At 46.4% G+C, this 14,023-nt stretch overlaps 1 protein-coding gene across 1 annotated transcript in view; it reads right to left on the bottom strand.

Annotated features, from left to right (window-relative positions):
- RECQL4 (RecQ like helicase 4) overlaps positions 1 to 14,023 on the bottom strand; it is a 324,140-nt gene that overhangs the window by 137,035 nt on the left and 173,082 nt on the right. Inside the window, exons 14-15 of the mRNA XM_088463386.1 lie at positions 12,068 to 12,256; positions 5,134 to 5,316 (exon numbers count right to left, since the gene is read on the bottom strand). Coding sequence (XP_088319512.1) covers positions 5,134 to 5,316; positions 12,068 to 12,256 — 372 coding nt within the window. The remainder of the gene's footprint in view (positions 1 to 5,133; positions 5,317 to 12,067; positions 12,257 to 14,023) is intronic.

Raw genomic sequence — 14,023 nt, 5'->3', positions numbered from 1 at the left:
AGGTGGTCTCAAGGCTGCATTCGCACGCACCCGCTCGCTGCAGAAATATGCTAATGAACGCAATCGCGGCACTATACCAAGACACCCACCACTGTATACAGCCGCCCACTTCCCATGATATGTATCCGTAAGTCAGCGAAAACATCGGAACCATACGCACAGTTGTGGTTGACCATGAGGTGCGACACAAACTACTAAACTTCCTGCCACCAACTAGATCTCTGGCTACGTATACAATCACAGGGGGCTTAATTATGCACGCCCCTGTAACGGCATTCATATGCACAGGCACGCCCCTGTAACGGCATTCATATGCACAGGCACGCCCCTGTAACGGTATTCATATGCACAGGCACGCCCCTGTAACGGCATTCATATGCACAGGCACGCCCCTGTAACGGCATTCATATGCACAGGCACGCCCCTGTAACGGCATTCATATGCACAGGCACGCCCCTGTAACGGCATTCATATGCACAGGCCAGCCTGCGTTCACCTGACCACCACAAAACGGTCACTTCCTGTCAATCTGTGTGTCATGGGACTGCGTGCTTACTGCCATCGATTCCCGATCACAGCGGTCGGTTCACGCACATGTACTGCGGTGTATACGCAGAATGCAAACATCGGCCGACTGTGTGCGAACCAACCTGGATCAGGACCATAGTGCAGAGAACTAAAAGCACAAGCATCATAGCTTTCCTGTACGTTATGTGATAGGATCACTGGTAAAGTGGTCTGTGGCAGGTACATTTGTCCCAGATTCCTCTCTTTTGTGTTTTAAACCCCCAGGAGAAAGTCTGCAGTGTAGCAGGCTTGAGTCTCGGCTTTTTGAAAAGCCGGTTTGGGACCTGGGGGTTGTGGGTGAGAGGAGAGGGAGGGCTCCACCCACGGCCACTCCAGGTTTTGGCTCTCGCAGCCTGGTAACAGGCTTGTTAGGGTTTCCACCTGAGAGTGGCCAATATAAGCCTAGCGTGTTGAGGGCTGATTGTCTCACCTGGGAGAGCAGACAGGAAGTTTGCTCAGAGACACTTGAAAATCTATCCGTGAGTGTTGTGCTGTGCTTTTGTTGCTGGTGAGGGCATTAGGCCCTGCCAGGTTCTGGTAGTGAGGGAACTACCTGTGAAGTTAGTGCCCCGACAGGGCTAGGATTTATGTTTATGTTTTCTTTATGTTTGTTTCTGACATTGTACAATAAAGACTGGCGCCGACCAGCTTGTACTTGCATCCAGTCTGGCGTACTGTTTCCCAGCTGCTGTGTGTGAAAGGAAGGAGTCCTCTACCCAGGAGAGGGACCCCCTAACCTAACTGTGTCACAGTAAGTATACTGTTATTACCAGACCATCAATCCTCCATTTTCCCATCACATACATATATGTTCCTGCAGACGTAGCCATTAATCTCATTCACATCAAAACAACGCTACATAAAAACCATCTGCTAAGCACAGCAATACATCTATAGAGGGTGATCTTCCTGCACCATCCATCTATAGAGGGTGATCTTCCTGCACCATCCATCTATAGAGGGTGACCTTCCTGCACCATCCATCTATAGAGGGTGATCTTCCTGCACCATCAGCACCATCCATCTATAGAGGGTGATCATCCTGCACCATCAGCACCATCCATCTATAGAGGGTGATCATCCTGCACCATCAGCACGATCCATCTATAGAGGGTGATCATCCTGCACCATCAGCACCGTCCATCTATAGAGGGTGATCATCCTGCACCATCAGCACCGTCCTTCTATAGAGGGTTATCTTCCTGCAGCATCAGCACCATCCATCTATAGAGGGTGACCATCCTGCACCATCAGCACCATCCATCTATAGAGGGTGATCATCCTGCACCATCAATATATAGAGGGTGATCATCCTGCACCATCAGCACCATCCATCTATAGAGGGTGATCATCCTGCACCATCACCACCATCCATCTATAGAGGGTGATCATCCTGCACCATCAGCACCATCCATCTATAGAGGGTTATCTTCTTGCAGCAGCATCAGCACCATCCATCTATAGAGGGTGATCTTCCTGCAGCATCAGCACCATCCATCTATAGAGGGTGATCATCCAGCACCATCAATCTATAGAGGGTGATCTTCCTGCACCATCCAACTATAGATGGAGATCTTCCTGCACCATCAGCACCATCCATCTATAGAGGGTGATCTTCCTGCACCATCAGCACCATCCATCTTTAGAGGGTGATCTTCCTGCAGCATCAGCACCGTCCTTCTATAGAGAGTGATCTTCCTGCACCATCCATCTATAGAGAGTGATCTTCCTGCAGCATCAGCACCATCCATCTATAGAGGGTGATCTTCCTGCACCATCCATCTATAGAGGGTGATCTTCCTGCACCATCCATCTATAGAGGGTGATCTTCCTGCACCATCCATCTATAGATGGAGATCTTCCTGCACCATCAGCACCATCCATCTATAGAGGGTGATCTTCCTGCACCATCCATCTATAGAGGGTGATCTTCCTGCACCATCCATCTATAGAGGGTGATCTTCCTGCACCATCCATCTATAGAGGGTGATCTTCCTGCACCATCCAACTATAGATGGAGATCTTCCTGCACCATCCATCTATAGAGGGTGATCTTCCTGCACCATCCAACTATAGATGGAGATCTTCCTGCACCATCCAACTATAGATGGAGATCTTCCTGCACCATCAGCACCATCCATCTATAGAGGGTGATCTTCCTGCACCATCCATCTATAGAGGGTGATCTTCCTGCACCATCCAACTATAGATGGAGATCTTCCTGCACCATCAGCACCATCCATCTATAGAGGGTGATCTTCCTGCACCATCCATCTATAGAGGGTGATCTTCCTGCACCATCCATCTATAGAGGGTGATCTTCCTGCACCATCCATCTATAGATGGAGATCTTCCTGCACCATCCATCTATAGAGGGTGATCTTCCTGCACCATCCATCTATAGAGGGTGATCTTCCTGCACCATCAGCACCACCCCATCTATAGAGGGTGATCTTCCTGCACCATCCATCTATAGAGGGTGATCTTCCTGCACCATCCATCTATAGAGGGTGATCTTCCTGCACCATCCATCTATAGAGGATGATCTTCCTGCACCATCCAACTATAGATGGAGATCTTCCTGCACCATCAGCACCATCCATCTATAGAGGGTGATCTTCCTGCACCATCAGCACCATCCATCTATAGAGGGTGATCTTCCTGCAGCATCAGCACCATCCATCTATAGAGGGTGATCTTCCTGCACCATCCATCTATAGAGGGTGATCTTCCTGCACCATCCAACTATAGAGGGTGATCATCCTGCACCATCAGCACCATCCATCTATAGAGGGTTATCTTCCTGCAGCAGCATCAGCACCATCCATCTATAGAGGGTGATCTTCCTGCAGCATCAGCACCATCCATCTATAGAGGGTGATCATCCAGCACCATCGATCTATAGAGGGTGATCTTCCTGCACCATCCAACTATAGATGGAGATCTTCCTGCACCATCAGCACCATCCATCTATAGAGGGTGATCTTCCTGCACCATCAGCACCATCCATCTTTAGAGGGTGATCTTCCTGCAGCATCAGCACCGTCCTTCTATAGAGAGTGATCTTCCTGCACCATCCATCTATAGAGAGTGATCTTCCTGCAGCATCAGCACCATCCATCTATAGAGGGTGATCTTCCTGCACCATCCATCTATAGAGGGTGATCTTCCTGCACCATCCATCTATAGAGGGTGATCTTCCTGCACCATCCATCTATAGATGGAGATCTTCCTGCACCATCCATCTATAGATGGAGATCTTCCTGCACCATCCATCTATAGAGGGTGATCTTCCTGCACCATCCAACTATAGATGGAGATCTTCCTGCACCATCAGCACCATCCATCTATAGAGGGTGATCTTCCTGCACCATCCATCTATAGAGGGTGATCTTCCTGCACCATCCATCTATAGAGGGTGATCTTCCTGCACCATCCATCTATAGAGGGTGATCTTCCTGCACCATCCAACTATAGATGGAGATCTTCCTGCACCATCCAACTATAGATGGAGATCTTCCTGCACCATCAGCACCATCCATCTATAGAGGGTGATCTTCCTGCAGCATCAGCACCATCCATCTATAGAGGGTGATCTTCCTGCACCATCCATCTATAGAGGGAGATCTTCCTGCATCAGCACCATCCATCTATAGAGGGTGATCATCCTGCACCATCAGCACCATACATCTATAGATGGTGATCTTCCTGCATCAGCACCATCCATCTATAGAGGGTGATCATCCTGCACCATCAGCACCATCCATCTATAGAGGGTGATCTTCCTGCAGCATCAGCACCGTCCATCTATAGATGGTGATCTTCCTGCATCAGCACCATCCATCTATAGAGGGTGATCATCCTGCACCATCAATCTATAGATGGTGATCTTCCTGCATCAGCACCATCCATCTATAGAGGGTGATCTTCCTGCAGCATCAGCACCATCCATCTATAGAGGGTGATCTTCCTGCATCATCAGCACCATCCATCTATAGAGGGTGATCATCCTGCACCATCAGCACCATCCATCTATAGAGGGTGATCATCCTGCACCATCCATTAATAGAGAGGTGATCTTCCTGCACCATCCATCTATAGAGGGTGATCTTCCTGTGTTCAATGTAAGTGAGGGGACAGCATATTATATAGCCTACTGTGTATAGAAGACCCAAGTGAATATTTAAATGGAGGGTGTGTGTTTAAACCTTTTTCGCCAAAAAATGTTTTTTGCAAGATGAAGATGACTTATTCTAATGCAAGGTCCAAAAGTATATTTACTAGGCATCCGGTTTTCCAAATGGCAATAATACTGAATGCATTTATGCCTAGCTTTGCATTTAATATTATTGCCGTTTTAATTCCAGTGTACTCGACCACTAAAATCGGAGGCTTTGATTACCGGGCACAAATATATCCAGGCTTATTTCCGTGCCATGTGTGAATTACACTAAGTTCCATTATGAAGTACTGAACCCAAATGACTGAAAGGCTGAGAAAATGCCCATTTATCAAGTTAGTTATTTTATTATAAATCTTATGTAATATGTGCATCTATAACATCACCTGGTCTCTGTCCCTGTCCATGGACACTGAGAGATGTAAATTGGAAGGAACAGCAGCAGATCGAAGGGAAATATCCTCATGTTCTGGGACCCCCAGGTGCCGGGCAACATCCCGCGCTGTGCCCAAAGTGGCTGTCGCTGTAAGACCAAGAAGACAACGGACACCAAGGCGCTCACGGAGAACCTAAGAGACACAAATTAGTCTTAAGATGAATGAATTCTGTGATGCATGTTATACATTCAGCAAATAGCATTCCCTACATCAGAACATTAGTCACTGTCCCAACCTGAGGTTATTGTGGATCCGTGTCGGGACCCTTAGGCCTAACCGGAACAAATATTAAGCAAGGAGTCCTTATGGCAGAGGTTCCCAATCACGGTCCTCAAGGCTCCCCAACGGTTCAGGTATTAGAGATATCCATGGTTGACTTTGGTACTAATTAAATCACCTGTGCTCAATCATGGATATCTCTAAAACCTGAACCTGGGGAGCCTTGAGGACCGCGTTTGGGAAACTATGCCTTATGGGATTCTGGATTCTCATGTGGAGTAGACCATCAGGCACACTTAGTGATCATGGTGCTATGCGGAAGCCTAGGAGTAGGACTGGGATACAGGACTGGACTCTGAGCACAGGAAGACCCGACACCGGTAGTGGTGAACTCATCCTAGAAACACCAGATTGGAACCCACTAATGACTCGGCTGACAGACTCTAATATAGCTGCGCTCATGTAGCGGTTCTGCTGTTTACAGCCGATGCTGCAAGAATAAGAAGAACCAGGGAAAATACTGATGCACCACCGGACACCGTGATAAGTGCTAACACCCAGGTGTGTGACAGTTACATGACCGGAGGCATCATAGTAAGAAGCAACTATTGTGTGGTAATCACCAGACACAGTAATAAGTGCTAACACCCAGGTGTGTGACAGTTATATACCTGAGGCATCATAGTAAGAATATTGTATGGTAATCACCGGACACAGTAATAAGTGCTAACACCCAGGTGTGTGACAGTTATATACCTGAGGCATCATAGTAAGAATATTGTATGGTAATCACCGGACACAGTAATAAGTGCTAACACCCAGGTGTGTGACAGTTCTATGACCTGAGGCATCATAGTATGAAGCAGCTATTGTGTGGTAATCACCGGACACAGTAATAAGTGCTAACACCCAGGTGTGTGACAGTTCTATGACCTGAGGCATCATAGTATGAAGCAGCTATTGTGTGGTAATCACCGGACACAGTAATAAGTGCTAACACCCAGGTGTGTGACAGTTACATGACTGGAGGCATCATAGTAAGAAGCAGCTATTGTATGGTAATCACCGGACACAGTAATAAGTGCTAACACCCAGGTGTGTGACAGTTCTATGACCTGAGGCATCATAGTAAGAAGCAGCTATTGTATGGTAATCACCGGACACAGTAATAAGTGCTAACACCCAGGTGTGTGACAGTTACATGACTGGAGGCATCATAGTAAGAAGCAGCTATTGTGTGGTAATCACCAGACACAGTAATAAGTGCTAACACCCAGGTGTGTGACAGTTACATGACTGGAGGCATCATAGTAAGAAGCAGCTATTGTGTGGTAATCACCAGACACAGTAATAAGTGCTAACACCCAGGTGTGTGACAGTTACATGACTGGAGGCATCATAGTAAGAAGCAGCTATTGTGTGGTAATCACCAGACACAGTAATAAGTGCTAACACCCAGGTGTGTGACAGTTATATACCTGAGGCATCATAGTAAGAATATTGTATGGTAATCACCGGACACAGTAATAAGTGCTAACACCCAGGTGTGTGACAGTTCTATGACCTGAGGCATCATAGTATGAAGCAGCTATTGTGTGGTAATCACCAGACACAGTAATAAGTGCTAACACCCAGGTGTGTGACAGTTACATGACTGGAGGTATCATAGTAAGAAGCAGCTATTGTATGGTAATCACCGGACACAGTAATAAGTGCTAACACCCAGGTGTGTGACAGTTCTATGACCTGAGGCATCATAGTAAGAAGCAGCTATTGTATGGTAATCACCGGACACAGTAATAAGTGCTAACACCCAGGTGTGTGACAGTTACATGACTGGAGGCATCATAGTAAGAAGCAGCTATTGTGTGGTAATCACCGGACACAGTAATAAGTGCTAACACCCAGGTGTGTGACAGTTACATGACCTGAGGCATCATAGTAAGAAGCAGCTATTGTGTGGTAATCACCATACATCACCACCCTGCTCAATGGATGGGGTAGGGGCCATTGTGCCTTATCTTCCCCATATTGGACAAGAGCATACAAAGGGGAATCCATGTTTGAAAGGGGGGAGTCCCCCCTCTTTTAAATGATATGCCCCCTGATTAGTTCCTGTCTGGTGGTCATCAGACAATGACAAAAATACACAAAAATAAAATTCCTCCATCTTGTATTAAAAAAAAGTTGGAAAGAAAAGAAAAGGGGGTCCCCATATTTTTAAAGCATTGTACCTTCCAGGCCTCATTGGGCTACCCCATTATCCTGTACTGTGTGACAGCAAAAATGTGCAAAAAAACCACTATAACATGATTTATAATTCTTCCATTTTTTGTGGATTTATCTTATGAAAACCTCCTGAAAGTGCAAAGTCTGCTGAAAAATATATTGATGTCAGAATGTGACGGGGCAGCAAAAATCCACAGCAACAAAGGGGTTAAGCAACAATCCCTTGGGGACCCAATCAGAACAGGATGATGGTCAGGCAGCCGCAGAACTGTAGGCTATATGGTTGGAGCAAATCGTCTTGTAGCCTTTTCTTTGGGTTGGAGTTTATACTTCAGGTGTATTTAGTACGTTAACAGAACTTTTGTGGAGTAAGATGGGAGAAAATAATACATTACATATAACAGGAATGCACGTCCCTTCAAGGACTGGTGAAGTTCCCCAAGATTGTATTTTCAAGGTGTTGTTGAGAAAACAATAAAGCCGCCAAATTGATCCATCCACAATGTAATATATATATATATATATATATATATATATATATATATATATATATATATATATATAACTCATATTATTCAATAAGCAAAAATGGAAACCTGTTATTTAACAGTACAAATGAGAAAGTACTTTCAAACAGCAACGCAATTCAATAGTACATACTGCCTTCATCAGGCATTTAGTAGGGAGGATGAGTCAACATCCTCAAAGATCATCCCTATGCACCAAATCCTTGCATTATATACAGTGCCTTGCAAAAGTATTTACCCCCCTTTGCATTATTTATGTTTTGTTGCCTCACTACCTGGAATTACAATGGATTGTGTGAAGGTGTGCATCATTTCATTCACAGAACATGTCTACAACTGTGACCTTGTGTTCTTTTTATATTGTGAATCCAACATTTAGGACAACATATCAGCGTGCATTTATTCACCCCCCTAAAGTCAGTACTTTGTCGAGCTACCTTTTGCGTTAATTACAGCTGCAAGTCACTTTGAGCTGGCCACATCTTGCCCCTGGGATTTTTGCCCATTCCTCAAGGCAAAACTGCTCCAGCTCCTTCATGTTGGATGGTTTCCGCTTGTGACCAATCTTCAAGTCTGACCACAGATTCTCAATTGGATTGAGATCTGGGCTGTGACTAGGCCATTCCAACACATTTACATGTTTCCCCTTACACCACTCGAGTGTTGCTTTAGCAGTATGCTTCGGGTCATTGTCCTGCTGGAAGGGGAACCTCCGTCCCAGTCTCATATCACAGGCAGACTGAGACAGGTTTTGCTCAAGAATATCCCTGTACTTAGCACCATCCATCTTTCTCTCGACTTGAATCAGTTTCCCAGTCCCTGCTGCAGAATAACATCCCCACAGCATGATGCTGCCACCACCATGTGTCACTATGGGAATGGTGTTCTTGGGGTGATGGGATGTGTTGGGAATCGTCCACATGTCTTTTGTCAAACTTAAATCGTGTCTTCTTATTTTTATCACTAAGTAATGGCTTTCTTCTGGCCACTCTTCCATAAACCCCAGCTCTATGGAGTGTACGGCTTATTGTGGTCACATACACAGATACACCAGTCTCTGCTGTGGAACTCTGCAGCTCCTTCAGGGTTACCTTTGGTCTCTGTGCTGCCTCTCTGATTAATGCCCTCCTTGCCCGGTCTGTGAGTTTTGGTGGGCGGCCCTCTCTTGGCAGGTTTGTTGTGGTACCATGTTCTTACCATTTGATGATGATGGATTTGATGGTGCTTCTGGGGATCATCAAAGATTTGGATATACTTTTATAACACAACCCAGAATTGTATTTCTCAACAACTTTGTCCCTGACGTGTTTGGAGAGCTCCTTGGTCTTCATGGTGTGATGCCTCTTGCTTAGTGGTGTTGCAGCCTCTGGGGTCTCTCAGAAAAGGTGCATTTATACTGACAGATCATGTGACACTTAGATGTCACACAGGTGGACTTCATTTCACTAATTATGTGACTTCTGAAGGGAATTGGTTGCACCAGAACGTTTGAGGGGCTTCATAGCAAAGGGGGTGATTACATATGCACATGCCAATTTTCAGAATTTTATTTATAAAGATTCTTTTTTATATATATTTTTCTCATTTCAGCAAAGGGGGGGGGGGGGGTGAATACTTTTGCAAGGCGCTGTATATAAATATATTTTTTAAACATTTTTGCTATATGTACGCTGACCCTGCCCGACAGAGGAGGAAGAAATCAGGTCTGAAAGCCCCAGATTCCTGTTACTGGAGCTTATCCCCATTGCAAAACATTTAGTGATAAATGAAAACGTCCTCTTTTCTGATTACTGGACGGATGACCCTGCAGTAGGTGTTACTGGACGGATGACCCTGCAGTAGGTGTTACTGGACGGATGACCCTGCAGTATGTGTTACTGGACGGATGACCCTGCAGTGTGTGTTACTGGACGGATAACCCTGCAGTGTGTGTTACTGGACGGATAACCCTGCAGTGTGTGTTACTGGACGGATAACCCTGCAGTGTGTGTTACTGGACGGATAACCCTGCAGTGTGTGTTACTGGACGGATGACCCTGCAGTAGGTGTTACTGGACGGATGACCCTGCAGTAGGTGTTACTGGACGGATAACCCTGCAGTAGGTGTTATTGGACGGATAACCCTGCAGTATGTGTTACTGGACGGATGACCCTGCAGTGTGTGTTACTGGACGGATAACCCTGCAGTGTGTGTTACTGGACGGATAACCCTGCAGTGTGTGTTACTGGACGGATGACCCTGCAGTGTGTGTTACTGGACGGATGACCCTGCAGTGTGTGTTACTGGACGGATGACCCTGCAGTGTGTGTTACTGTACGGATAACCCTGCAGTGTGTGTTACTGGACGGATGACCCTGCAGTGTGTGTTACTGGACGGATGACCCTGCAGTGTGTGTTACTGGACGGATAACCCTGCAGTGTGTGTTACTGGACGGATAACCCTGCAGTGTGTGTTACTGGACGGATAACCCTGCAGTGTGTGTTAGTGGACGGATGACCCTGCAGTGTGTGTTAGTGGACGGATGACCCTGCAGTGTGTGTTAGTGGACGGATGACCCTGCAGTATGTGTTACTGGACGGATGACCCTGCAGTATGTGTTACTGGACGGATGACCCTGCAGTATGTGTTACTGGACGGATAACCCTGCAGTAGGTGTTACTGGACGGATAACCCTGCAGTAGGTGTTACTGGACGGATAACCCTGCAGTATGTGTTACTGGACGGATGACCCTGCAGTGTGTGTTACTGGACGGATGACCCTGCAGTATGTGTTACAGGACGGATGACCTGCAGTATGTGTTACTGGACGGATAACCCTGCAGTATGTGTTACTGGACGGATAACCCTGCAGTAGGTGTTACTGGACGGATAACCCTGCAGTATGTGTTACTGGACGGATGACCCTGCAGTATGTGTTACTGGACGGATGACCCTGCAGTGTGTGTTACTGGACGGATAACCCTGCAGTGTGTGTTACTGGACGGATAACCCTGCAGTGTGTGTTACTGGACGGATAACCCTGCAGTGTGTGTTACTGGACGGATAACCCTGCAGTGTGTGTTACTGGACGGATAACCCTGCAGTGTGTGTTACTGGACGGATAACCCTGCAGTGTGTGTTACTGGACGGATAACCCTGCAGTGTGTGTTACTGGACGGATGACCCTGCAGTAGGTGTTACTGGACGGATGACCCTGCAGTAGGTGTTACTGGACGGATAACCCTGCAGTAGGTGTTATTGGACGGATAACCCTGCAGTGTGTGTTACTGTACGGATAACCCTGCAGTGTGTGTTACTGGACGGATGACCCTGCAGTGTGTGTTACTGGACGGATGACCCTGCAGTAGGTGTTACTGGACGGATGACCCTGCAGTAGGTGTTACTGGACGGATAACCCTGCAGTAGGTGTTATTGGACGGATAACCCTGCAGTGTGTGTTACTGTACGGATAACCCTGCAGTATGTGTTACTGGACGGATGACCCTGCAGTGTGTGTTACTGGACGGATAACCCTGCAGTGTGTGTTACTGGACGGATAACCCTGCAGTGTGTGTTACTGGACGGATGACCCTGCAGTGTGTGTTACTGGACGGATGACCCTGCAGTGTGTGTTACTGGACGGATGACCCTGCAGTGTGTGTTACTGTACGGATAACCCTGCAGTGTGTGTTACTGGACGGATGACCCTGCAGTGTGTGTTACTGGACGGATGACCCTGCAGTGTGTGTTACTGGACGGATAACCCTGCAGTGTGTGTTACTGGACGGATAACCCTGCAGTGTGTGTTACTGGTGGTAAAGATAAGGCCATGCTTCCATAGTATTATCTATATAACAGAATAAGCATTGGCCATATCATTATATCATATAGTAATAAAACAATTACAGGGGATCCAGGATCACTCACCTTGCAGAGCCGAAGGTAACAGGGACGGAAATTGTGGGACCACTCAGATACACAATGGACTTCATCTATGCAGGCAAAGGCTACTGGGGGCAGCTGGTCAGCAGGGGGTAAACAACTGGAGCCAGACTGACCTCCTCCAACTAGAGCCTCGGGAGAGAGGAGGAGCACATGTACCTTGCCTTGCTTCACCTAAATTCATACCAATAAATAATAAACATACAATTATTATACTCACATTAAATACTTTTTTATTCAAGAAGTTCCTTTGGGTGCAGATCCTACCAAACTGAAGATTCAATTAACACTTAATTGAAATTAAATGCAGGTTTTTTTGAAGGTTCATAAATCCAATGTCACAAAAAGTGGATAGGAAATAGGAATCCATGTTTTGTATGGGACATAGAAACATGGAATAAACTTTATGCAAACGTTTGTGACATTGGATTTATAATCATTCAATAAACCTGAAGCCAATTTCAACTAAGTGGCAATAACTCTTCTATTTGGTAGGACCTGCGACAAAAGGAATTTTTTCAATTGGAACCTCGAGAAGAGTTTCTGGAAAAAAACCTCTTTTGTCATTAATCCTTTAGGGGGACACAGGAACATTTGAAAAGTGCCAAAACTACCCCTATGGGAAGATACGCTCAGAGATTACGGGAAGGTACACTCAGATTACGGGAAGGTACACTCAGATTGCAGTTTGCTGTACCTACCAGAGTTGAATGTGTAAAACTTTGTGAACTAGTGAACAAAAGACTAGGTGGTCACCCAGAGCTCACTCACTCCTGACCTCTGGCTCTGTATATAGTAACTCTCTCACTCCTGACCCCTGGCTCTGTATACAGTAACTCTCTCACTCCTGACCTATGGCTCTGCATACAGTAACTCTCTCACTCCTGACCTCTGGCTCTGCATACAGTAACTCTCTCACTCCTGACCTCTGGCTCTGTATACAGTAACTCTCTCACTCCTGACCCCTGGCTCTGTATACAGTAACTCTCACTCCTGACCCCTGGCTCTGTATACAGTAACTCTCTCACTCCTTGCTTTGTATACAGCAACTCTCTCACTCCTGACCCCTGGCTCTGTATACAGTAACTCTCTCACTCCTGACCTCTGGCTTTGTATACAGTAACACTCTCACTCCTGACCTCTGGCTTTGTATACAGTAACTCTCTCACTCCTGACCTCTGGCTTTGTATACAGTAACTCTCTCACTCCTTGCTTTGTATACAGTAACTCTCTCACTCCTGACCCCTGGCTTTGTATACAGTAACTCTCACTCCTGACCCCTGGCTCTGTATACAGCAACTCTCTCACTACTGACCCCTGGCTCTGTATACAGTAACTCTCTCACTCCTGACCCCTGGCTCTGTATACAGTAACTCTCTCACTCCTGACCTCTGGCTCTGTATACAGTAACTCTCTCACTCCTGACCTCTGGCTCTGTATACAGTAACTCTCTCACTCCTGACCTCTGGCTCTGTATACAGTAACTCTCTCACTCCTGACCCCTGGCTCTGTATACAGTAACTCTCACTCCTGACCCCTGGCTCTGTATACAGTAACTCTCTCACTCCTTGCTTTGTATACAGTAACTCTCTCACTCCTGACCCCTGGCTCTGTATACAGTAACTCTCTCACTCCTGACCTCTGGCTTTGTATACAGTAACACTCTCACTCCTGACCTCTGGCTTTGTATACAGTAACTCTCTCACTCCTGACCTCTGGCTTTGTATACAGTAACTCTCTCACTCCTGACCTCTGGCTCTGTATACAGTAACTCTCTCACTCCTGACCCCTGGCTTTGTATACAGTAACTCTCTCACTCCTTGCTTTGTATACAGTAACTCTCTCACTCCTGACCCCTGGCTCTGTATACAGTAACTCTCTCACTCCTGACCTCTGGCTTTGTATACAGTAACTCTCTCACTCCTTGCTTTGTATACAGTA

The sequence above is a fragment of the Taudactylus pleione genome, unplaced genomic scaffold (assembly GCF_031769625.1).
Source record: "Taudactylus pleione unplaced genomic scaffold, aTauple2 ptg001351l, whole genome shotgun sequence".
NCBI lineage: Eukaryota > Metazoa > Chordata > Amphibia > Anura > Myobatrachidae > Taudactylus > Taudactylus pleione.
Note: the sequence above shows the minus strand (reverse complement) of the source record. Positions and strands in the feature narration are given on the sequence as shown.